At 35.6% G+C, this 25,833-nt stretch overlaps 2 protein-coding genes across 5 annotated transcripts in view; one reads left to right on the top strand and one right to left on the bottom strand.

Annotated features, from left to right (window-relative positions):
• The window catches only part of dsh (dishevelled), a 31,552-nt gene extending 9,457 nt beyond the window's left edge, over positions 1–22,095 (top strand). The window contains exons 5-10 of one of the 4 annotated variants that reach the window (XR_008406115.2): positions 627–781; positions 2,066–2,167; positions 2,872–2,954; positions 3,385–3,512; positions 4,171–4,242; positions 21,790–22,095. Coding sequence is in view for 2 of the 4 variants with exons in the window: in XM_053767109.2 (XP_053623084.1) it covers positions 627–781; positions 2,066–2,167; positions 2,872–2,954; positions 3,385–3,497 (453 nt within the window). In the remaining 2 variants the exon portion in view is untranslated. Of the gene's footprint in view, positions 1–626; positions 782–2,065; positions 2,168–2,871; positions 2,955–3,384; positions 3,513–4,170; positions 9,129–21,789 lie in introns of those variants that run through there. The other 3 variants (XR_008406116.2, XM_053767110.2, XM_053767109.2) reach the window with 3 other exon arrangements.
• Positions 16,758–25,578, bottom strand: sgl (sugarless). Its single transcript, XM_053767113.1, has 2 exons — positions 23,950–25,578; positions 16,758–18,350 (listed from the first exon to the last, which is right to left on the bottom strand). The coding sequence occupies exon 1, from the start codon at positions 25,392–25,394 to the stop codon at positions 23,955–23,957; it is 1,440 nt and encodes a 479-aa protein (XP_053623088.1). The 5' UTR covers positions 25,395–25,578; the 3' UTR covers positions 16,758–18,350; positions 23,950–23,954.
• Between the last annotated feature and the right edge of the window lie 255 nt (positions 25,579–25,833).

Below are 25,833 nucleotides of genomic sequence, written 5' to 3'. Positions count from 1 at the left end.
TGCTCAAAGTACGTATAGAGAAAAAATCGCCTTTTAATTTTGTTAATAAATTTAAATTATATATAATTATTATTATGCCTACTAACATAGTTCTAAGTATAATAGGTAAATAACATAATGAATCTGGTCACTTTAGTAAATAATTTTTCATTCATTCACTTCATTCATTTCATATTTCATTGCACAAAATTTAGTTTTACTTTATTGCAAAAATTGTAATTGGTAGACTACACGCCACATGGTATGTTCTAATTTCCTCGAAATTAGCCTGTAATGGTATACGTATGGAAATATATGGTATGTATGTTAGAAATGAATAAAACAATATAAAAACAGAGTTTTTTTTAATTGGCTGTTTTAAGTGTGCCATTTATGTAAAGATTTTGTCTTTCATAAATTTCTGTCTTAGATTTTCTTAGTAAGATTCAATTTAAAAGCGCGTCAAATATATATATATTTTTTGAATGAAGTAATTCGTTCACTCCATTCATTTCGACGACCTCGGTGGCGCAATGGTAAATTGCTTGCCACTGAACCGAGAGGTCCCGGGTTCGATTCCCGGTCGGGTCATGATGGAAAATTATCTTTTTCCAATTTTTGAATGAAATCATTCATTCGATTGACAGGCCGGCTTCATCCGCCACACGGTGAACAAGATAACGTTCTCCGAACAATGCTATTATGTGGCCGGCGAACTCTGCGCAGAAATGGCGGCGCTGAGGCTGCGATCGGACACCGATAGTGTTGTCAGCGACGCCCTAGCGCCACTACCTAACCCCAAGTCAGTATACAGAAGGCCTACCACGAAACACAAACACGTAACACGTTACTAACATACACGTGCTGCCAGTTCGCATATCGTGTTCGCATCGTGTAAAAGAAAGGAAGAACGTGTGGACGCAATGACGTACCACGTGTTGTATGTTTCGTGGTAGCCCCTCAGGGTTCATTTGATTAGACACCATGCAAATAAACTAGTTGACTAATTTTTTTTATGACTATTCGAAGGACAAACATACACACATACATTCTCACAAACATTCGAATATACTAGCTGCGCCCTGGGGATTCGCTCCCGTGGGAATTTCAAGATAAAAAGTACCCTATGTGTTATTCCAGGTTATATTCTACCCGTGTACCTTCCTACCTACTGTGTAAATTTCATAACAATCCAGTAGATTTTGTGTGAAATAAACATACCTACATACATCCTCACAAACTTTCGCATTTCCAATATTCGTAGGATTTGTATGGAAGTGTGGATTTATTAAAGTTAAACTTAAAGACTTAAAGTAACAAATATGTTCGTAAAGCAGTGTTATATATAAAGAACAGGTATTAAACGCTTATTATTATTGCTGAGTCAGTCGCCCAGTGACCGAGGTCCTTGGTAACAAGATCCGAAACGACCGGGAAATAAAAAAAATTATATGCGCGTTTAATACCTGTCGTTTAATATATAATTATACAACGCGAAAGTTAAGTTCATTTGTTAGAAAAATTAAAAAAGCCCCGACTCTCAATATTCATTTCGCTACAACTTTTGAACGGCTGAACCGATTTCGATCAAATATATCCTGGAACCACCGCATAAAAATTAGCTATCAAATAAAAAAAAACCGCGTCCAAATCGGTTCATCCTTTGAAGAGCTACTGTGCCACGTATACACAGACAGACAGACACTTAGCGGTCAAACTTATAACACCCCTCTTTTTGGGGGTTAAAAACTAGTTCCTTATCGAGTGTGTTGCTGGTGTCAGATTTTATTCAAGTCGCCTAAAGGCATATGACATGACTTACCGCCATCTAGTGGCAGGTGGTCGCATACACACTAGTGAACTAAACTGTCCACCAGTGTGCAGGTTTCCTCACGATGTTTTCCTTCACCGGAAACAAGTGGTGGTCGATGAAAACTACTATGCATGAGTCAGATTGGTATACAAACTCATGTGGCACGAGTAGGATACGAACCTGAGACCTTTCGATCCACAGTCGGTCTTAACCTTTACACCACCACCGCTTCACACGAATAAGGATTTAATGTATATATGTAATGTCCGATAGCATGATGGGCGGGGCCTACATGCCGTACGCTGGTTCGTACGGCTACCAACCAATACCGTTCAAGTATGCATCGTGCGTCGCCAGCGAACACACAGTATACGGGTGAGTTGTTTTCGGCTTCATAGACGAATTGCTCACTCGCGGCTCGCCCCGGCTTCGCTCGGGTTAAACCCTAGTAAAAAGTCGTAGCCTATGTCACTCCTGAATGTTTCGCCTATCTCTGTACCAAATTTCATCAAAGTTTTGTGAGTTTATTCAATACAAATCTTTCCTGTTTATAATATTAGTATGGATGGCTGACGGTCGTAGTCTTCACATGGAATGGAACATCAGTTTTGTCAGTTTCACGGCACGGAGTGCGCCATTAGCGCTAATGGCGCACTCGGCATCGGCTCCCGACGTGGGAACTCCTCAACGGTTTACGGCACGGACGTGGGTTTTGTGTTGCGCTCGCTTTATAAATGCCACAAGATCTCTGTGGCGATAATTAAAGCTAAATTAAATTTCTGGTAAAAATAATTGTTTAACACGACTTGTACCATATAATGTAACTGTTCACCCGAATTTTTCCATTCATTTTATCATTTGTTTACTTTTATTATTTACCTGGGGGGCTACGGGCTACCGTGAAACGTAAAACACGTAACACGTCATTGCGTGCACGCACACGTTTTCTCTTTTTTTTTTACACGATGCGTACACGATATCGGATAAAAGACGGACGGACGCCGAAAACGTGCTGTGTGTTTATGTGTTTCGTGGTAGGCCCCCTGAAAGGTTATTGACCGTAATTTATCTCCTCTCAGGTACAATCGAGAAGAAAGTGTTCTCTCCGGCAGCGGAGGCTCCAGCGCCGGTTCTGACCACCTCACGGCTAAAGAACAACACGGTGAGTCTTATATTTAATTAGCGGACCATCCCTGCTTCGCTCGGGTAAAATCATAATAAATTATACCCCTAAACCTTCCTCAGGAATCACTCTATCCATTGGTGAAAACCGCATGAAAATCCGTGCAGTAGTTTATGAGTTTATCGCGAACGGACAGACAGACGCGGTACAGGACTTTGTTTTATAATATGTAAGGATATTTATTGTGTATGGTTTTAAATGTGTTGCTCAAAAAATTTGGTTTATTTCAACGTGCATTATTATGATAATCATGACCTGATGGTTGCACCCAGGAACGGCTCCAGACGTGGGTAACTCCTCAACGGCTTACATGATTTTTTGGCCACACACATTGAATGCTATGACATCTCTGATGACAACAAAAAAAATGTCAATTTTTATAAGAAACATATTTGTACTGGCAACACAGCAGGCGTACGGGAAGGGGAGGTGAAGTCGGGGTCCAGCGGGTCGGGGGGCGGGGAGCGGCGGTCGCACTCGAGCGGCAGTTCGCGCGGGGACAGGCCCGTGCTGTTCCTGTAGTCACGTCTCCGACACGTGAGTTATGTCCTCACTACATTATACTAACTATATATACTAATATTATAAATAAGTTTGTTTGTTACCTCTTTAAGCTATATCTACTCAACCAATCTTCTTGAAATTTTGCATACATGTAGTTTGAAGTGTGGAGATAGACATAGGGTACCTTTCATCTCGGAAAAATAACTGCTCCCGTGAGAAATCACGCGAGCGAAGCCGCGGGCTAAAACTAGTGTTATAAATGCGAATGTTAGTTTGTTAACTCATCACGCTCTATCTACTCGACCAATCTTGTTGAAATTTTGCATACGTGTGGTTTGGAGTGTTTGCCCGTGGTCCCTGTGATAGTCGTTGGACGGTGCCACGGGAATTATTTTACCCATGGTCCCCGAGTTTAGTATAAGCCAACTAATTTAAAAATAATATTCTCGTATATAAATATGTAATGCTGGGCACTAAAGATCCTGACTCATAATATAAAGATGCTAACTGAAGTATAGAGAAGGGAAAATTCCCGCGGCCGAAGTCGAGAGCAAAAGCATGTTTTGCAAACTCAGCAGGTCAAGACGCTTCGCCGCAAAATGACACGAAAAGGGCATTTTGCGGCGGAGCGGATCGTTATTAATTTGCGAAAAATATTGATATACTGATATATTTTTATTCATTTTCACAGGACTGTGAGCAGGACAGAAGTGTGAATGTATATCCGTGACTCGTGCATACTGCCAAATACATACATATATAGGTAAATAATTAATGTACACATTAGCTTTAAGACTTGGTATATAATGTCGTTATAAATTGACTAGCGCGATTGGTTTGGAGTCAAAATTAGTATTTCCTTTTCTTTACGAAACTCGCGACTTTTGATATCGTGAATTGAATACTTTTTATTATTAAGTGCAAGTGAAAATGTACTTAAAATGTATGTAGTTGTGTTTGCAAATTCCATGAAAATATAAAAATAAATTAAAATGACAATGACTCCAGTACTTTCCGATCGTTCAAAATCGATAAGACAACATGAACCTTTTGGTATTACGAATAAGTGTCATTTTTCATTAAAACTACAAGTTATAATACGCGATTGTTAATACATCAATACACGCTTACGATTTTAAAAAACGCCTGGCATATATGATCATGACACGCTATGTGTAAAAAAAGTTATAACTTTTTGATTTGTTCATATTTTTGTATGTGACAAAATTTCTTTTCGATTGTAAAGTTTGACATTAAAATTGGATGTAAACCGCTTAAAATCCTAACTAATATTATAAATGCGAAAATAAGTTTGTTTGTTACCTCTTCACGCTCTATCTACTCAACTAATCTTCTTGAAATTTTGTAGTTTGAAGTAGGGAGAAGGACAGGATACCTTTCATCCCGGTCAAAATAACTTTTTCCGTTGAAAAATTACTGGTGCGAAGCCGCAAGCAACGGTTAGTTTATAATATTACAGTTAATTTCATCTCAATCGAATTTAATTACATCCATTTTAAATCGACATTTCCTGGAACGACCTGGAACGTAACTATCCATATAAATGCCCGGAAAATCTTCGTTTGCGATTACGTTACCATTATAAGTGTATTTGGTGTGATAACAATCTTGTATATTAAACATAAATAGCGCGTGGAACTTTACAGGACTTGTATATAATATCTTAAGTAAATATTACATGAAATATCGCTTCCTTATTAACCTATTGTGGTTATAATATGACGATCGACTTAAATATATGTTTCATTAGGCGTAATTCCCATTAATTTTTTTTATTTATTTTCGACGGAAAAGTTTGTTTTATGTGCCATTTTTATATATTTTTTATTTAATTTATTGTAATCGTGTACATTGGTTCATCTAAATTCCTACAAACAATGAGGAATTATATAGTTTGTAACAAAATAAATTATCGTAAGTAAGAGCATAAAACTGCAGACGAATTGGTATAAAAAAATAAGTGATACTTTTAAAAGCCGTGTTTCTCATTATACAATCAACACGTCAACATTCAACAAAACCGTCTCCACATTGTTTTACTACACATTTTTGCATGGTCGAAACATTTTAAAAATTGAACATATAAAAAAGTTGGTCATTTTGGTAGCAATAGGTATTATGTGCCTGATCGCTTCGCAGACACTTTTACACGTTTTAAATTATGTTAAGTTTCTCAAAAAGCTACAAACAACTGCCTAGTTTGCATCAACAATGCCTTCATATGGACATCATCCGAAATAAATATTTTGAATTGATGCTAACGGCAATGTCCAGAAAGCGGAGAAATAAAACGCAGTCGCTGTCTCCTGTCGTCTGGCAACACTGGGTGTTTATCAACCAATCTTGACCGTTATATTTGGTATTGCAATGGCAAAAAAAATTAATTTGTTTGTCAAAAATCCGTTTTCTTCGCTTTCAGGAACTACTTTAAAAATAAAAAAAAAAAACTACACGTGATTAACGGACGGCCCCTTACTGTCATAACAACCCCCATTTTCTTAAATAAAGAAACAAAGTTATTTTTTTTAAACATGTTTCAGTACAATGTGTATGTGTTTTTGTTGAATGTTTCGGCTGTTAACTCCGAACTTACTAAATGTAATCTAACTTATCGAACGAAACACATGGACTGTCGGCCGCACATCATTAACCTTTATGAGGCGGCAATTTCCCATGAATTTGGACCTCTTGATGTACGTTCGACTGTACACTGAAGGCCTACCACGAAACATGCAAACACGTAGCACGTTGCTAACGTCCACATGATGTCAGTCTTTCTCATACCGCGTACGCATCGTGTAATTAAAAGAGATAGCGTGTGTGAGTGGTTAGTCAGAGAGTTTCGACCGCTGCGGCCGCGCTCAAATTCAAAATTCTTTTTTCAATTTAGGATGATATACATCACTTATTGACGTCAAAAAATTACTTAAACTAGGTCTACTGCCGGCTTCCAAAGCGCAGGTGAAGAAGAAGCGGCGCAACAAACTTCACCTCAGCCTTTTCTCTAATCATGCGCTCACGCACGATCCGTCAATTTTCTTAAGGAAGGAATCATTCCAAAGTCAATCGTTGATAAAATTGTCATTAAGTACCTCAGAACCATCTCAGAACATATTATTTTAAAGTCATAAAACGAATTCTTGTCTTCGTTAAAATTTTAAAAATTGTAATGACAGCGCGTCCGCAGTTGTCGAAACGCTCTGGGAAACTCTCGTGTACGCAATGACGTATTTTATGTTTCATAGTAGCACCCCTTGTTTATTCTATAAGTAGTTGAGACGTTGAATGTGGATTTATATAATTTTTAGTACAACAGACTCAACATATTTAAACAATTGCCCATCAAGTATCACTTTGTAATCTGACAGATAACCTAATATATAAAACTGACACTTGTGAAACGCAAGTTTTAACGCTATCTGTTCGATATGTTACATGTAGACTATCAGATACTTTATCAGCAAGCGGTGAAACAGGCTCAAAAAATTAATGACGTCACTGTGCTAAATTTTATATTTTTGTTCCAATTATGTGTCGTAAAAATCGAATGATTCGCGTGATTTATTATTAGATGCGGTGTAAGAAAATGAGATTATGGTACAGCCGAACGCATATCGAGTCACATTGCATTGATCCTTATTGCCACGGTAATAAGGGCGTATTTGTAGTGAATTTGGTAAGCTTGATGCGGTGTCGACTGTGCGCATTTAAATTTATTTTATCATAAGTATATTTTTTACCGCTCGTGACGTTGTATGGAAAGTTTAAAATTATAAGCGTAATTTTTTTCATGAAATGCTAATGGTATAGAAGTAGTTTTGTGTTTTGTTGTTAATTTTATAATATCACTAGAGCCCGTCCCGGTCCCCCTTCCAAAACTCACGAGGTTATCGCAAGGCCCATGTTTCGAATAGCAGAAGCAGAAGAGGATTAGGATATCTTCAGCGTTCACTCGGCACCGCCCGGCGGCACCAGGACGCTTCTCTCAATAGGCCCTTCAGGCACCTTGAGCAATATACCGCTCTGGCCATTTTTCGAGTAACGTCCAAAGCCGAGGTTCAATAAATATAAATATATACGGACAAATCACACAGATTGAGCTAGCCCCAAAATAAGTTCGAGACTTATGTTATGGGCTACTAACTCAACGATACTATATATAGACATCTAAGACCTGGGCCAATCAGAAAAAGATCATTTTCCATCATGACCCGACCCGGATCGAACCCGGCACCTGTCGGTTCAGATGTCTTTGGGCGACTTGAATAAATTCTGACGCCAGTGTTAGCGATAACACACTCGATATGATGATGATAAATGAAATTTCTCTTGTAAAACTTAAGTGAAATTTTTGTCGTAATCAACATCACAAAATTTGTTTTTATACCACTAGTTTCGAAATTGAAAAAGCCAAGAAATTTGATTGATATAGTTGTGTCTTAGATTCGATATTCATAAATACAAAATGGGTGCTACCATGAAACATAAAACACGTAGCACGTAATTGCGTCCACACGTTCTCTCTTTTACACGATGCGTACACGATATTGGAAAAAGAGACAGCATATGGCAACGTGTTACGTGTTTATATGTTTCGTGGTAGGCCTTCTGTCGATAAAGAGTAGAAGACAAATGACTGCGCAGTCTCCTGTCGTCCGGCAACACTGCGTGTTTATCAACCAATCTTGACCGTTATATTTGGAGTTGCAATGACAATTTTTTTTTTAAACCTCCGTTTTCTACTCTTTATAGACAAACTGTAAATTATTCTTCCGGGTGAACCGAGAATCGGATAAAAATCGAGTTGGACTATGATCCGATTAATCGGATAAAAATCGAGTCGTGTTATGTCGTGTTATTTATTTCAGACTGCAAGACTAATTTATTACGTATATTCGGAATATTACTACTAGATCGTAAGATTGTGTACTGTGGTCAGATTATACATAAATACAAAGTAGACAAAATACGTAAATTCTTATTATCGTAATGGTTACCCCCATTAACCTTACCTTCTTGGCATGACCTTTATATATCCTAGACTAGATGTTGCCCGGGGCTTTGCTCCCGTGGGAATATTGAGATAAAATATAGCCTATAGCAATCTTGGATAATGTAACCTTCTAATGGTGAAAGAATTTTTGAAATCCGTTCGGTAGTTTCGGAGATTACCCGCCTCAAACATGCAAACTCACAAATGCTTGCCCCTTTATAATAATAGTATAGATATATGTGGCCGTCCACATCAAAAGGGACCTTACGGCGGCTGGCACTTAGGTCTTTGTTGACGTTGTTAAAATGAATCTTACTATAGTAAGAGCGGGTATAATAGAGCGGGTTTTTATTTGTGCTTCTTTTACTATTAAATATATCCGTCAGGTTATTCGTATCCGTATATGTTATACATAAATTATATTAAAAAAGATTAGGTTTTGTCACTATCGCATTGGCATTTACATTGACAGAAGGAGACAAAACATACTTTAGCTTACAGTATGCTTCATCTTTTTTATAAATAATAGAGCGTCGCATTTTTCCCCATAATTTCTTTAGTATACCGGTTTTGGCATAAAATATTTTGTCATTTATTAATTATTATTTATTAAGGCCAAAAATCAATTATTCATTCAATATGCTTTGCCAGAAATCAATTACGCCTTAGACCTGTGTCTAAGGCGTAATTGATTTCTGGCATACGGGTAAATGAGGCATGATTAAATTTTAGGTTAGGTTAGTTGAGCTTCAAATAGTTACGCGTAAAAACATTATGCTTAAAACCATCTTTATAGCATGCTATATTACATTACGGCTTAAATTTTTATGCTTATAGATAGAGACCTTAAATCCGGATAACATTACTATAACAAGAGTTTTCGTACTTGGAACCACTGAATTTACGTGTATGTAAACATCTATATACATGCTGTGGACAGCTGTTTTAAAAGTTATAAATCTGACCATTATGTACTAATGTAGGTTTTATAAAACATAGGGCACATTAAAATGGATTGTATACGTAGAAAATTGTCTATTAAAATAACGAAACGTAACCATATGAGGGTAAAAATGTATGAGAAATCGTTAGATTGTATGACTGTACGTATGTGGATTATTCAAAATTATTTAATCTTACCTATAAGGATATTTATATAATCGTATTCTGATAGACACAGGGTTGGTATTTCCAGTTAATTTTTTGGCTGTACGGCGCGCGTACCTTTGCCTAAAAACACAAATCTGTCAGACTTTGGCGCCAACGTGTTATCTGTCAACTGTCAAATAAATGTTGATTTAGAAGTAGGTGTGAAAAGCGCGCATTTTGTATAGGATTATGTTTTTTTTTTCAACAACGCCATATAATGTAAAATAGTATACAATAAGATTTTTGATACACATATCATACGTGCTTTTTTCGCCAAATTATTTGATAGCTAAATATTATTGATGTTGATTCGTATTATTTGGCATTACATACTTCGCGTAGTCGTTAGTTATCATATAATATATTTAAGTAGAATGTAATTAATAATTACACAAGAATTAACTACAAAAAATACACTCACGTGCAAGAAAAATCACACATTTTTTTTTTGTGAAAATATAAAGACGAGGTCTCATGGCACACATATACATAGAAATACATACATACAGCCTCTATAAAAAGGAGAAGATAAATGAAGTATCCTCTGGTTAATGACTATTCGGTATTGCATTAATGATATTCTGTGACGTCACAATTTTGGAGACAAATAGTCATACCTAAATAAACTTAAACGCGTAATTAATAAAAATGATGAATTAAAGTGACATTTAATGATAGTGTTTGACTATGAAAATAACTTATGCATTTGTTTTATACCCAGTCAAATACACAATTCCTATAAAAGTACAAATAATAATTAACAGCCGAACATTGTCCGCCCTTGGCACGTTTGAATAAACAAACAAAAATAAGCTTAAAAAATACGGCACTCAATTGAAAAGCATTGAATGATGTCAATCATTGTGTGTAACGTTTGCTATTCAAACAAAGGCATTGTCTAATAGCCATCTGCAATATTACTCCATAGTTATATAACAAAAATGTAACTGTAACCGAAATTTATATAATACACAGGGTGTTACAAAATACAATGACTTTTTATACATTAACAATATTTTTTGTACATGCTCAGACCATGATACTGAACAACTTTTCGTAATCTTGAAATCAGGAAAATAAATCAAATGTTTAATTATGTTTAATTATTAAATTAAAATTTTCCTCAGGTTAAATATTTCATTTGGTATGTATATGAATCAAATCATTTATTCAGAAATTAGGCCTTCACAGGCACATTTTCACGTCATTTTCTAAATTAAATTAAATATACCAAAAAAGCTACATACTAGTAGCATTTATCTATGATAACTCTCTATAATAAAATAATTCCAATATATAAGATATCAATCATACAAAGTGGTACTTGTAACACCCTGTATTTATTATAAAAATATACAATCAAATAGTGCAAACCTTTTCTTGCACGTAAGTGTAACTAATTCGACTGAAAAATTGACAGGACACGCAAGCAAATTGTTTTACAAAATACAATAAAAAGATTGTTCATAACAATTGTGCAGTTAACTTTTGTCGATATTGGTAATGTCAGATGCCTTTAGGCGTCTTGAATAACCCAACACCAGTATTAGCAATAACCCTCCATATGAAAAATAACAGATTTCGTTAAATATGTAAAATTATTTTTCTTACAAATCTTATTATGTAAACAATATTACCGTGTCTTTGTATGATTTTACAACAATACAAATTAAAATAGACTTTTTAGGAAATACACTAAATTAATTCTGTGTAGATTGTTTACATGTTAAGCCTCGTAAGAAAGAATGGACTGCAATTATGTATTTGTTAATATTAACTGCACATTGTCTTAACCGGCTGCGCCTAAACTTATGTATAATGTTATTAAATGTATTATTAAAATACTCATCTAACGACCGGTCACATGTAATAAGCATTTAATATATTATTTAACATGGAAAATGTTTAGGTAACAAGCTCAACAGGAATACATTCTAATACTAATTAATATTATATGCGAAGGTGAAGTTAAATCGCTGGTGGCCCAGTGGTTAAGACCTTCCGCCGCCTGTGATAGAAAGGTCCCAGGTTCGAATTCAACTCGTGCCACATGAGTTTGTATACCAATCTGACTCATGTATAGCAGTTTTCATCGACCACCACTTACTTCCGGTGAAGAAAATATCGTGAGGAAACCTGCACACTGGTGGACAGTTTACTTCACTGGTGTGTATGCGACTACGTGCCGCTAGATGGCGGGGTTGGTAGGCCATTTAAAAAAATAATAAAATTCTAAACGTAAAGTCAACCATTGTAAAAAAACTAAAATTTTGAAACAACTTTTCTTAAGAAGTTATCACAAGGTATCTGTCAAACAATCTAAAGGTAGCTGTCAAACAAACTTAGCTTTTTTCGCTAAGTGATTACCCTATCGTGACGTCACGTTAGAGTATCATTTAATATGGACCGTTTGGACGAGTCCAAAAATGTGTGATTTTATTTTTGTCAAATTCAAATTCAGAATTCTTTATTCAATTTAGGATGATGATGAGGATATACATCACTTATTGACGTAAAAAAAATGACTTAAACTAAGTCTACTGCCGGCTTCCAAAGCGCAGGTGAAGAAGAAGCGGCGCAACAAACTTCACCGCAGCCTTTTCTCCAAACTAATATTATTTCTAATAACTATGTCATCCAATAGTCATCAAAATAAAAATTATTCATCTACCGTATTCATATAACAAATTAACTAATACAATAATATAAATATTGATACTAACTATATAATGATTCGACATCATTCATTATTTTAAAACACTGTTCAAATGAATTTTATATTAGTAAATATTATCAAACTATGTTATTAAAACAAGTCAAACGTTTGTTTATATTAGACTCTACATAAAAATATCAAGCGTAAATTGCTAATATCGTTGGGAGTGTATCCGGGACGTCGCTCGGACGCTCTATAGCTGAGGAAGACAGCTATAGAGCGTCCGAGCGACGTCAGAGTTCCTACTTTTTCTTCGCTTCAGCATAAATTACTAGTCTATTACGTTTCACTAAGCTTTATTTAACTCTACGTCTAAACATGAAATTTACTAACTGAGGCACACAGCTCCACTCGCGTAAACCAAAAATTAATATCTATAAAAAAAAAAAAAATTTAAAAATTTAAAAAACCCCACCGAAAATGCTGGCATCATCTCATCAGTTTCCAAACTGCCATTGTCCAAACATAGCTAAGAACACTCGATTAAATTCTCGTTCCAATAAAAAAAATATCAAAATCGGTTCTTCCGTTTGACTGCTACGATTACGATGCCACGGACAGACATACGGATACCCAGACATGTTAAACTTATGACGGGCGGCACGTCCCGACTTCGCTCGGGTAAAACACAATAAATTACACACATTAACCTTCCTCAGGAATCACTCTATCTATTAGTGAAAACCGCATGAAAATCCGTGCAGTAGTTTGTGTTTATCGCGTACAGACAGAAAGACAAACGCGACAGAGGACTTTGTGTTGTAATAACTATGTGAGGATATAAAAAGTGTAGTCGTGTTACCTAAACATTTTCAACAAATTAAAACATTCGTTGTGATAGAGGCAGACTAATTTATATATGTTTTGTGTTTTGTATATTATTAACTATTATTTTTTTATGTATAGCAATTTTAAATGTATGCCATGTTTATAACATGTAATTTTTAATAAAAAATAGCATTTTCCAATGTTTTTTTTTAAACCACTTTGTAGTTTATGGGCTTAAATATGTGGGTTTTTGCCAGCGAAAGAGTTAATAATATATGTATTTTGCGTCAAAAAGTTATCAGTAGTGCTGGCACCAGAATCCTTCTAATTCTAATATTATAAATACGAAAGTTTCTGAGGATGTGTGTACCTATGTTTGTTACTCTTTGACGCAAAATCTACTAGACCGAGTGTTATGAAATTCGGGACTCGGGTAGAATATAACGAAGTCCCGGGGCGCAGCTAGTTGTTTACCTAAAGTTACCATGTCTAAAACCAATACTACCACCATTTACCACTGCGCCACCGAGGTCGTCTACCTCGATGGCGCAGTGGTAAAGTGCTTGCCTCTGAACTAAGAGGTCCCGGGTTCGATCCCCGGTCGGGTCGTGACGGAAAATGATCTTTTTCTGATTGGCCCGGGTCTTGGATGTTTATCTATATATGTATTTGTTATAGAATATAGTATCGTTGAGTTATCCAGTGAGTATCCCATAACACAAGTCTCGAACTTACTATGGGGCTAGCTCAATCTGTGTGATTTGTCCTAATATATTTATTTTAATGAGAACATGAATATCATCCGGCAGCTAGATGTCTCGACGATATAAAGGAAATAGCTGACAAAATAGGGATGGCCCAGGACCAGGACAAAGCTTCATGAGCGTTACGATTTTTGTCACCATTTTATTGTCCCCGCTCAACTAAATCTTATTCTCAATCATAGTGTAATAAAGGACGATTTAATGTAAAATAACACTACGAAAAAAATACTTTATCATAGAACTTTAAGTTGACAACAACACGAAGGCTACCGCCATTTTGATTCAACTTATGTGCGGAAGAACCCTAAATAATAAGTTTATGGATTATTATTCTAATAAAAATATAATATCTTAATCTGTGCTTGATAAATCTGAAGGTATTTAGCAGTTAGCCCTGTCTACCCTATATACATAGTAATCTATTGCTCTCTGTCATGTCTCTGCACGCTCGGAGTCGTCGTAAAAAAAACCTTTAAAATTTCGAAGATTCGGCTGTGATTTTACAACCGGCCGCCTGCCCGACATCAACCCTCCTTTGGAATGCTTGTGTTACCTATCAGCTGTCTAGGCTGTGTGTCCCTTAGTTGCCTCGTATTTTATCAGCAAACGGTGAGACTTAAAACAGCGTTCGTGAATAGACAACGTTAACCGAATTTAGCAAAATGCAGTTATACTATCGATAGACGGTATGGGTATGTAAGTAAGTAGATTACTTTTAGTCGGGCAATTACAGAGCGTACGCCGCCATACTTACGGTAAAAAACAGGTCATTGACTTGCATGATTTAATGTGGGCAGTGCTGTGATTGATTGCGTTTTTTTAAATATTCTCAGTTTTGACAAAAATATAATTTATGTTTTATTCTAATTGTTGTAACTTGGTGGTCTGGACGACATGAAACAGGATGTTAACATGCATTGCCATAATTACATAGCTAATAGAACTAAAAATTGCCTGTTACTTTAGTTTTATGCCAGCTCCATATTGTCGCCGAACTCGGACACATGCCGTCACGGATGCGTGAATATTGCGTAGTAAGTTTGTGCCTTTATTTACCGCAATGAAAACCAGCAATGTATACCAAATTCACCAAAGTTTGGCAAGCTGTTCGACGACAGTGTGGAGCCAGCATGAGACTTCCCAGAATAATTACACTGAGTCACCAGTATTTATTGATTTACTTGACACAGAAGAAAAATATATCAATCGATATAAGTATAAAAAGGATTTCGGGATAAAAAGTATCCTATGTATTATTCCAAGTTATATTCTACCCGTGTACGAAATTTAATAACAATCCATCCAATAGATTTTGCGTACAAGAGGCACATATACATACCTACACACATACATCCCCACAAACTCGCATTTATAATACTTATTAGTAGTATTGGAGGCATGATAATATAATGTCATACGAGGCTTAAGTTTTACGTTTTAAACAATAAATAAAAAAGGCATATTCAGTTACTGGAATTGAGAGCATCGAAACGGAAATAAACTCATCTTCTCCGAAGTACGAATCGTGACTATAAATGCCATGACTGTTCAGCCTTGCACGAATGCGTTTTATTTTATTTTTTTCAATTTTTACCATGTATAGGCATCTTTGTGAGGTCATATTTTAAGAATTTAATGATGATATCATCAGCCTTCCCTCTGTTCACACAAAACAGTAAAAAATGTGTCTGTAACTACATTACTACGCGGTGAAATGCCTAGCGACCCAGTGACGTCCCCCATAACGGCAGCGTGATAAGCCCCAGGGGTTTAGTGGGTAGGCTGGGCCGACTAGCGGCCCAGGAGTCCTACACTCACTGCGTAACAAGCATTCCCCTGGGTAAACAAAAAAAAAAGCTATTTTAGAGATATATTTGAGCTGTGTTAGCTGTTTCGGCGTTACGTCATAGTTGCGTATGCTTTTTCCGAGATATGTCTTAGATGTGTTAGATATTTCGGAGTTACATAAGAGCTGTTTCAGAGTTATGTTATAGATAGCTATTTTTGAGTTATATTAGAGTTTTGTTAGCTATTTTCGAATTATATCATAGTTGAGTTAGCTATGTCAAAGTTGTGTGAGCTGTTAGCCGAAATAGCTAACACATCTAAGACATAACTTGTAAATAGCAAAGACAGCTGTGGCGTAACGCCGAAACAGTTAACACAAATCGAATAGACTCTGAAATAGCTAACACAACTCTGACATATTTTCGAAATAGCTAATATAACTCTGAAATAGCTCACACAACTCTACTATAACTCGAAAATAGCTAACAATACTATTACATAACTCCGAAACAGCCAACACAAATCTAACACAACTTTGAAACAGCTAACATAATTCTGAAATTGCTAACACAACTCTGACATATTTTCGAAATAGCTAACTCTGAAATAGCTAATACAACTCTAACATAACTCGAAAAGAGCAGAAACACAACTCTAAAGTTGTGTTAGCTATTTTTGAGTTATGACATAGTTATGTAGCTTTTTCAGAGTTGTGTGAGCTATTTCAGAGTTATGTTAGCTTTGTTGGAGTTGCGTCAGAAGTGTGTTAGCTATTTAAGGGTTATATTAGTTTTAGCTATGTCAGAGTAGTATAATTCATTTTGGAACTGCCTGTGTGTATTATTCGCATAGCATAAACGTGTGTTTTATGTCTAAAAATTTAGTTTGAAGGCCAGCTTTTTTTTTTCGTGACACTTTTAACGGCCCTGTGCCAATCTCATCCCAGCAATCTCACCAGCTGGCTGGTGTTTTACCAACCGGTATCCGTCTCGGCCACCACTAAGTCAATACAATGTAACAAAAGAATCACAGTATGATGGGAACAGAACTTTCGAGCCAAGTAAGTAAAAAAAAATAGATAATATTAAATGTATTCATTTATTCTTAAAAAATATTGCAAACACAATATGTATAATAATACTTTGCATGGCAATATCGAGGCCAAATTATACACAAAAATAAAATGTGTTTAGGGCCGTGCATAAATATATAACAATCTGTATTGCGCCATTAAAAAATAAATTTGCTGGCGTCTTTTTTTACCGTCGTAGACCATAAAATTTGGTTGGGGCCTCGGCATATACCCATCTTGAATACAATAAATAATTAGCTATCCAGAAAGTCACACAAATATATTGAAAGTGTACCATTTACTTTAATTTGTGTACATAATTTTGAGTGAATATGATCATTCAGAAACACATTTTAATTAACATACAATCATAAATTTTATTATAAAAATTATTAACTAATTAAATTCTTTATTGTAAATACATATTTTTCATGAATATTAAAATCGGATTGATGTAAATAATACTAAGATGCCTACGCATTTTCTTAAAATTAAATTTTACACTTAAGAACTTAAAACAAACTTGAAATACGAATAAAGCAATGAAAAAAATTTTTAAAATAAAAAAAAATAAATTTTGTGCAGCTTAAGAGTCTTTCGTTATAAAGGTAAGTTTCTTTTAATTACAATTTTTTAGTCGACCAATTATTGACATAATACTTTAGGCATATTTAAATCATATAGGTAACAACTAAAATCTTCAGTTATCAAAGATTATCTAAAATATTAAAAAATATAGTTTCTTTTTTTTCTAATATGATAATTTTTGATATAAACAATAAAAAATTTAATTTTTCATATAAATAGTGACGTTGTTGATACAAATACTTAAAACACTCATAATTATCCAATTATAAACCTAATTAAAGAAATCAATTAAATAACCTTATATTATGTCAAAAGCCGGTCAAGTAGAAATAACGTTTTTGTGACAATAGTAACTAAAAAAATATAAATACCTAATATTCAAAACAATGGATAAGGAAAATTTGAACCATATCTGAAATAAACAATAAATCGAAAAATATACAAATGTATGTAAATCTTACAATACGACACATAATTTTATGCTTTCGAACAATTATTTATAATACCTAATTATGAATAACAGCGACATACATCGTATTAATGGAGTATAAAAATATATTCTTTACATTATAATATCCTTACTATTTCTAGTTATAATTTGTTGGTTTTTTGGGTCCAGTGTTGAGTCTTTTTGCCCTTGTTGACATTTTTTAGTGAAAACATTACTGCTCGTTCGCACGGACGTAAAATAGCTCCGGATCCCGACGTTCGCACTTATCGACACAAGTGACATTATTGTTTATCTATTTTTGTTTTGTGGCGTTAAATTAATAAATACTGTTCTTTTGTATTTTTAACTTACCGTACACGCACAGCGCTCAGCAATGCAACAATGAAACGTGTTAACAGATACAATACTATGCTTAATTTCAAAGTTTTTAAATTTGCGTTCAAAAACCGACCGTGCGAACGAGGCCCTATGAAAGAAATGTAAACAAAACAATTCCTGTAAACTTCGTACATCTGTGTTGAAAATACAGCCGCAAATAATACATGCACTTTATTTTTTTACCTGCAAAAGAAAACATAAAATTAAGATATACGATTGTGATTGATTGGTTATTAGGGCAACAAGAGAACAAATTTCTTGCTATGCCGCTCCCGCCCGGCTCTGGCAGAAGGCAAACCCAAGTAGTGCTGACTTGATGTCATCAAGGATGATATGCGTGCCAATGGTCTAACAACTAGGATGCCGGATACTGTGCAAAATGGAGGAGAAAAGGTAGCAAAGGAATTTCATCTTGGTGTCAAATTTTATTAAACTCGCCTAAAGGTATTTGAGATGACTTTTACGACTATCTACCGCGTGTAGTGGCAATAATCGCATACACACTAGTGAACCAGTGTGCAGGTTTCCTCACGATGTTTTCCTTCACCGGAAGCAAGTGGTGGTCTATGAAAACATGAGTCAGATTGGTATAACTCATGAATGTGGCACGAGTAGGATTCGAACCTGGAATCTTTCGATTACAGAAGGACGATTTTAACCACTTGATCACAATCCCTTCAAATCATCACCAAATTTCATTGAAGTTTGTAAAAACGTGGGCGACGTAAAAATTTAATTGGAAAAATTAACAGCACGTTTTAAACTATAATTGTAAGTTATATACCATTACAATGAATGTCGTAATGTTTTATCAGCAGGAAATAGTGTTGATAAAACATTTTTATTAATCAATCAAAGTATTATACAAAATGTTATATTATGTTTACGGCCATTTTTGTCACTAATATTATTACGAGAAAATCTGGCCAAGTGAAAATCGGACTTCCACGAAGAAGAGACAATAGAGCGATATTAACAATTCAGTTAATGGCTAGCTGCGGCCCGCGACTTCGTTCGCAATTCCGCGATAAAATGTAGCCAAATGTTACTCCTGAGGATCTACCCTATCTCATTTTCTTGTGTTATGCTCCATCGTTCGCCAAAACGATGATTTTTCATTCATAAAAATGCATGGAATTAGTAGGTACTCCGTGAGTACTACTAATTCCATGTAAAAACGATAATGCATGATTTCTGTCAATGTCAAATATTGTAAAATGAGATAGTGACAAAACATATTTTAGCTTAATTAATTGGCGAACGATGGAGCCATGAAACTTAAAAAAAAAAGTGTACACTTCTTTTTTAAGCCGGATAGCCGGAGCTGCGGATAATAGTTAGCAAATTATATTTCCGCCGGCGGCCTACCGTATTAGCCATACATTTCTCACCAAAGATATCGGATAATGGGATGTCTATGCTTCAATGTTATTAACGCCAAGAAAGTATAGATGCGGCTTCTTTTTCTTTTCAACTAATCAAAAAAGTGCATTCCATACTAATACAACAAGAAAGTATAGATGCGGCTTCTTTTTCTTTTCAACTAATCAAAAAAGTGCATTCCATACTAATCCAACAAGAAATTATAGATGCGGCTTATTTTTCAAGCTGATCGAAAATGTGCATTCCAACTAACTTTTCAACATCACATATAAATTTATTGGATGTACGTACGTTTGTTTGTGTAATCGCATCACGTCAACTCATGGCCGACCTCGGACATTTTAGCGACCAAATAATTATTAGGTCAAGGGGCATGCAAAAATGTTTGTTTTATTACGTATTGTGTTACAGTCAAAGTATAACACATTAAAAAATAAAGTGTCGGCCCATGTACAGGTACAGTACAGTCTATAAAGAGTAAACAAGTTTATTTGTTAGACAAATTACAAAACCCCCCGACTTTCAATATTAGTTTCGCTACAACTTTTGAACGGCTGAACCGACTTTGTACAAACACATCCAAGAACCACCGCATAAAAATTAGCCATCAAATAAAAATAAATCCGCATGCAAATCGGTTCACCCGTTGATGAGCTACGGTGCCACGTATACAGATAGACAGACACACTTAGCGGTCAAACCTATATAACCCCTCTTTTTGCGTCGGGGGTTAAAACCGGATTTTTAACGAACTACATTTTTTAATTACAATACGAAATAGCCATTGTATTAGACAGATATACTGCTCAAGAAGTCCTGGCTTGATGTCGTCAATTCATTTATTCATAAAACAAAGTAATAGGGACATTGCATTTTTATATAGGTACAACACAATTATATAATAGTAGCTGCGCCCCGGGGCTTCGCTCCTGTGGGAATTTCGGGATAAACAGTACCCTATGTGTTATTCCAGGTTATTTTTTTATCCGTGTACCAAATTTCATAACAATCGGTCCGGTCGGATAATGCGTGAAAAGGTAACAAACAAACTTACTTTCGCATTTATAATATTAGTTGGGATATAGTGAAAATTTAAAATAGCAATTTATTCAATAACATTACTCATATTTCAAATGGCGTCAACACCATAACAGCACTTTCCAGCAGTAGTTATAGTAGCTTACCTGACGTAATCCCAGAGCGTAAAATTTAATCATTCAATTTTACGCTCTGGGATTACGTCAGGGATGATATGCGTGCCAATAGTCTGACAAATAGGGATGTAGCTGACTTAGCGAAGTGGAGGCAAAAAGGTAGGAAAGAGGACCCAGGGCAAACAGGAAAACGCTCAGATTAGAGAGAAATTAGAGTGAAAATAGAGACTTATGTAGTAGAACAGCCAATAGTGCAATTCACAGTTCGCGTCTCACTCGCATTGAAACGCAACCAATCACATTGCAGAGTCGAATCATATTAACCAATCACAATGCGATTATTGTCGGCACGTCAAAACGCCGCTCTGTGATTGGTTGTCTGCGTCTCACCGCGAGGGTTCTGGTTACACAAGTGTCGATTGCAATCTCACACCACAGCCTCGGAAAACAATACAGTATTTGGAAAATTGTGTAACAACATTAGCCGCTTAGATTCAGATAAGATGTGGTTTTTCCAATTATGTAAAGTGAGATTGTTTGACTTGTGTGTTTGTTTGTAACAATTTAATGCTATTATTCATTCGCTTCCACCGAGCAGCGGTAAATGATATGGTGTTTCAGTATTTTATTTTTGTTTGAACTCATTTTGCCAACTTCTTATCGAATGTGCACACACTATAAGATATCACTAATTTAATTTGAAACGCGTAAAGGCATATGATATGCCTTTTACGATTACGACACAAACAATACAATAATACTTTATTGCACAAATTAGTTCACAAATAGCTATCTATCTGTTCATACAATAAAACTCCAAGTGTGTTAAGTTCGTTCAAGTTAAGTTCGTTAAGTTCGTTTTTAATGTGTTATGTTCGTTCGCGCAAAGCATAAGAACATGTGGATGGAATTTCATGGGGTTTTTGTCAATTGTGTAGCGGATGGTCTTACTTAAAATCTTGTATAGTTCATCGCGCTATATTTTGAAATATTAAAAATATTATATGTATTGATAATAATTTATCCGGGAATTAAACGCGGATAAAAGCTTGTTATTAATATAATATAACACAGACTTATTGCAGTGGATGGCCATGCGAGTGCCGCTATCGCTATGTGGAGCGACGCCGACAACCCCCTCTGTTCGAAATACCCCGTACGCAATTCGCGTACGCAATTATTAAAAAAGTCGCCACTGGTAAGAGAGCTTTGAATACTTTAAACGTGGTTGCTAACCGGTTGGATTTCTTTAGTTGCTCATTGGCTGAATTCACAAGAGTAACTTTGTATGTTTTATGTTATAATTAAATTAGTTAAGGTCATAGATTAAATTAATTAAGTACGCTATTGTATTGGAGTCATCTGTAATGTAAATAAATAAATAAATAAAATAAATAAATAATTTGTAATGTTTCATATAGTGAGTTTATTTGCCCTTCTTTCACGTTAAAACGATGCATTCGATTTAGTTGATATATTATCTGGAGAGTGTCATAGGCTGTTAATCGCGTGATAAATAGCGCGCAAGAAGTAGTTTGTAGCTTTGGTAAATATCATTAAAACAATATCAATATTAATTATATAAAATTCTTCCGTTACTGAGTAACTGACTGATTGACAGGCAACGTACGGCCGAAACTACTGGGCGTAGAAAGCAGAAATATGGTGTGTAGGTTCCTAGGACAGACAGTGTAGGGGCACTAAGAAGGGATTTCCAAGAATTCCCACGGGAAACGGATTTTACTCACAAACGAAGTTGTGGGCAAAAGTTTAGAATATGACGTGAAAAATTGCCTGAGAAGACCTGATTTCTAAATAAATGGTTTCATTTTGATTTTGCAACAGAATAAATATCACAGATTTACAATGTAATGTTTTTTTATATCTTTGATAAATAGGTATACAGAATAAATAGCGTTGGTTTGTCAGTCTTACAGTCTGCATGTCAGAGCCACTTTATTCCGAAACTAAGACAACACAAGTCTTGTTATGTAGATGTAGGAACTTTATACAAAAACCCTTAACCTTCCTTGTCCTTACATATTATAAAACAAACTCCTCTGCCACGTCTATCTGTCCGTTTGTTCGCGACAAACTCAATAACTACTGCACGGATTTTCGTGCGGTTTTCACCAATAGATAGATAAATTTCTGAGGAAGGCGTAGGTGTATGATTCATTACGTTTTTACTCGAGCAGGCCGGGACGGACAACTAGTAAAGTACAAGGTTATTTTAAAAAATAAAGTTTTAAATAAATAAATAAAACTTGCTTTATGTTGGCAAACAATTATTGATTTGCTGCTCTCAATATATTCTTAATCTATGCATATTGCTAGCTATTACGGAATCACTGGCCAGATCGACTCGCGCTTGGCTACCTTTTTTTGTATTATTTCAAATCATAATCATTTAAAATTACTACGTTTTTTAAGATTATGGATTGATCAGACACGCACGCATGCGCGGGCCTCTTCTATTTATCTAACTGACTGATACAATCTAATCAAAAATGGGATTCAGGGATTAAAAACTTAATATTTCTTATAATTATTACTTATCACGTTTTCTAACATGTATTTAATATGAATATTTTTTTTATCAAGTTTTAATAAAGATACTGTTGAATTAGTTCAGGTATATAAAATAATAGTATTTATGTTCTTTTAAATACCTTTAAAAGAACATAAATACTATTATTTTGATACTTTTTATTAGTGTTCCGTACTCTCTAACATGGTACTCTTATAGGAACATTTATCGAGGCTGTGTTAGAAACATAATTTTAGTTTAAAATCTCTTTCTACTTAAGTCTTATAATTTCTTTCTTATGTATTTCTTAACCTTCAAATATTTTTCATTCCATAAATTTCCATGTACATGATAATACATTTTTCATTTCTAATTAATTCCGATTCAGGCTGTCCCTTAGACTGTCTTTGTCCGTCTGCCGAGACCGTAGCCAAATAACAAAAACGGAACTCTTATAGTTTCGTCATGTCCGTGAACTATACTTTCAAATTTGATATATTATTTTTTATAAGTTTTATTAATTACGTGTAAAGAAAATAAATGACACAGAATTTGAAATGAAGTCTACTTGCAATTAGAAGGCATTAGGCAGTCATAAAAGTGATATTAGATGCCTTTAGGCAACTTGAATAAAATCACACACCAGTGTTAGCAACAATGTACAGAAGCTCAATATAGACTAACATAAATATAATGCATATATATATATACTCACTAAAACTAAGACATTGTCTGGCTGCCTTGCGCTCGAATACTACTGGCTCTTCTCAGCTTCTTCCCAATCGTGTGCACGTGGAACCCAATATTCAGCAATTTCTCATGGTCTAATATCTTCCTACCATCAAACATATACGCTGGCTTCATCATTGTATCATATATCTTTCTATAGTCCAATTCCTTAAATTCATCCCATTCCGTACACAAAACTATTGCATGGGTTCCTTTCACCGCTGAATACGCAGAATCATGAATTATAATGTTCCTTTTTACTCTTTCCGGATCAGGTGTAACATACGGATTGGTCAGCTCATATAGAATCTGTTCATGCTCAACTTTTGGATCATATATGTGCAATTTTGCCCCCTCATCAAGCAATGTACTAGCTACACATATAGCTGGCGATTCTCGCGTGTCACCCGTGTTTTTCTTGAATGAAAAGCCTAGGATGGCAATCTTTTTGTCACTCACCGTGTTGAACAATGCTTCGATGACTTCGCGGGTGAAACGGGTCTTTTGATACTCATTTAGGTTGACAACTTGCTGCCAGTAAGCGGCTACTTCTGGCAAATGCAAACACTCACACAAGTAGATAAGATTCAGAATATCTTTCTGGAAACAACTGCCTCCAAAGCCAATAGAAGCCTCAAGGAATTTGGGACCAATACGAGAGTCCCTGCCTATAGCTCGGGCCACCTCGGACACATCAGCCCCGGTGCCTTCACAAACAGCGGACAACGAATTTATACTGGATATTCTTTGTGCCAAAAAGGCATTTGCTGCCAATTTTGACAATTCAGAGCTCCATGTGTTGGTTTTAATTATGTTTTTGGCTGGTATCCAATGTTCATACACCCAGCACAGCTCCTGGATTGCTTTGTGACCATCAGGTGTGTCTTCTCCACCAATTAATACCCTTTCAGCTTCAACCAAGTCTACAATAGCTGTTCCTTCAGCCAAAAACTCTGGATTAGACAAAATCTGGTACTGTACCCCTGGACTGGTGTTCGCACGGAGTATCTTCATGATGATTTCAGCGGCCTTAACAGGCACAGTACTCTTTTCGACAACAATTTTGTTGTTTGTAGAGATATCAGCGATCATTCTTGCCGCTCCTTCGACATATTTTAGGTCCGCCGCTCGGCCCTTACCGTTCCCTATAGTCTTCGTCGGCGTATTTACAGAAATAAATATCAAATCGGCCTCCTGAATTCCTTTAACGATATCCGTCGAGAAGAAAAGGTTCTTCCCCCGACACTGTCTCACTACATCGTCTAAACCCGGCTCGTAAATTGGCAATTTGTCTGAGTTCCACTGTCTTATTCTTTCTTCACTTTTGTCACAAACAGTTACTCGAATGTCCGGGCATTTCAGTGCAATAACACTGCAGGTAGGTCCACCGACGTAGCCCGCTCCTAAACAGCAAATCTTCTGAATTACCATAGTGAAACCTAAATTAATAGGTACTTTACTTTACAACTCTTAATACTCAGACGGATTATATCTAGGGATTAGCACTATCAAATAGGAAGTAAACGACGATTTCTTAGAACTTATTATAGTGACACGTACTACCATTCGCATAGTAAGATGAGAAATGAGGAAATGAGGTGAGAGGGAGGGGAGGCGGGTGAGGGAGGGAGTTGAAGATAAGAGGGAAGGGAGGGAGGGACAGCTAAAATACGATTTAATGTTTTAATCGTATTATCGAATCATACTAATATCGATTCGTATTTGACACAGGTGAATGAATGAGAATAAATGGCATAAAGGGGCCTATTCACGACAGTTCTGAGGTTTTTATGTTCTTCGACGACAGAATTCTTTTTTAATTAAATATTGCGAAACGCAAATATGCAATGCGAATTTAAAGAAACAAGCA

This window comes from Plodia interpunctella, chromosome 30 (genome assembly GCF_027563975.2).
Source record: "Plodia interpunctella isolate USDA-ARS_2022_Savannah chromosome 30, ilPloInte3.2, whole genome shotgun sequence".
In the NCBI taxonomy this organism is placed as follows: Eukaryota; Metazoa; Arthropoda; class Insecta; order Lepidoptera; family Pyralidae; genus Plodia; species Plodia interpunctella.
This window is presented reverse-complemented; position numbering and strand designations above follow the sequence as displayed.

Coding starts and splice junctions, on each gene's coding strand:
- sgl (XM_053767113.1), bottom strand. CDS start 25,394: ATGGTAATTCAGAAGATTTGCTGTTTAGGAGCGGGCTACGTCGGTGGA.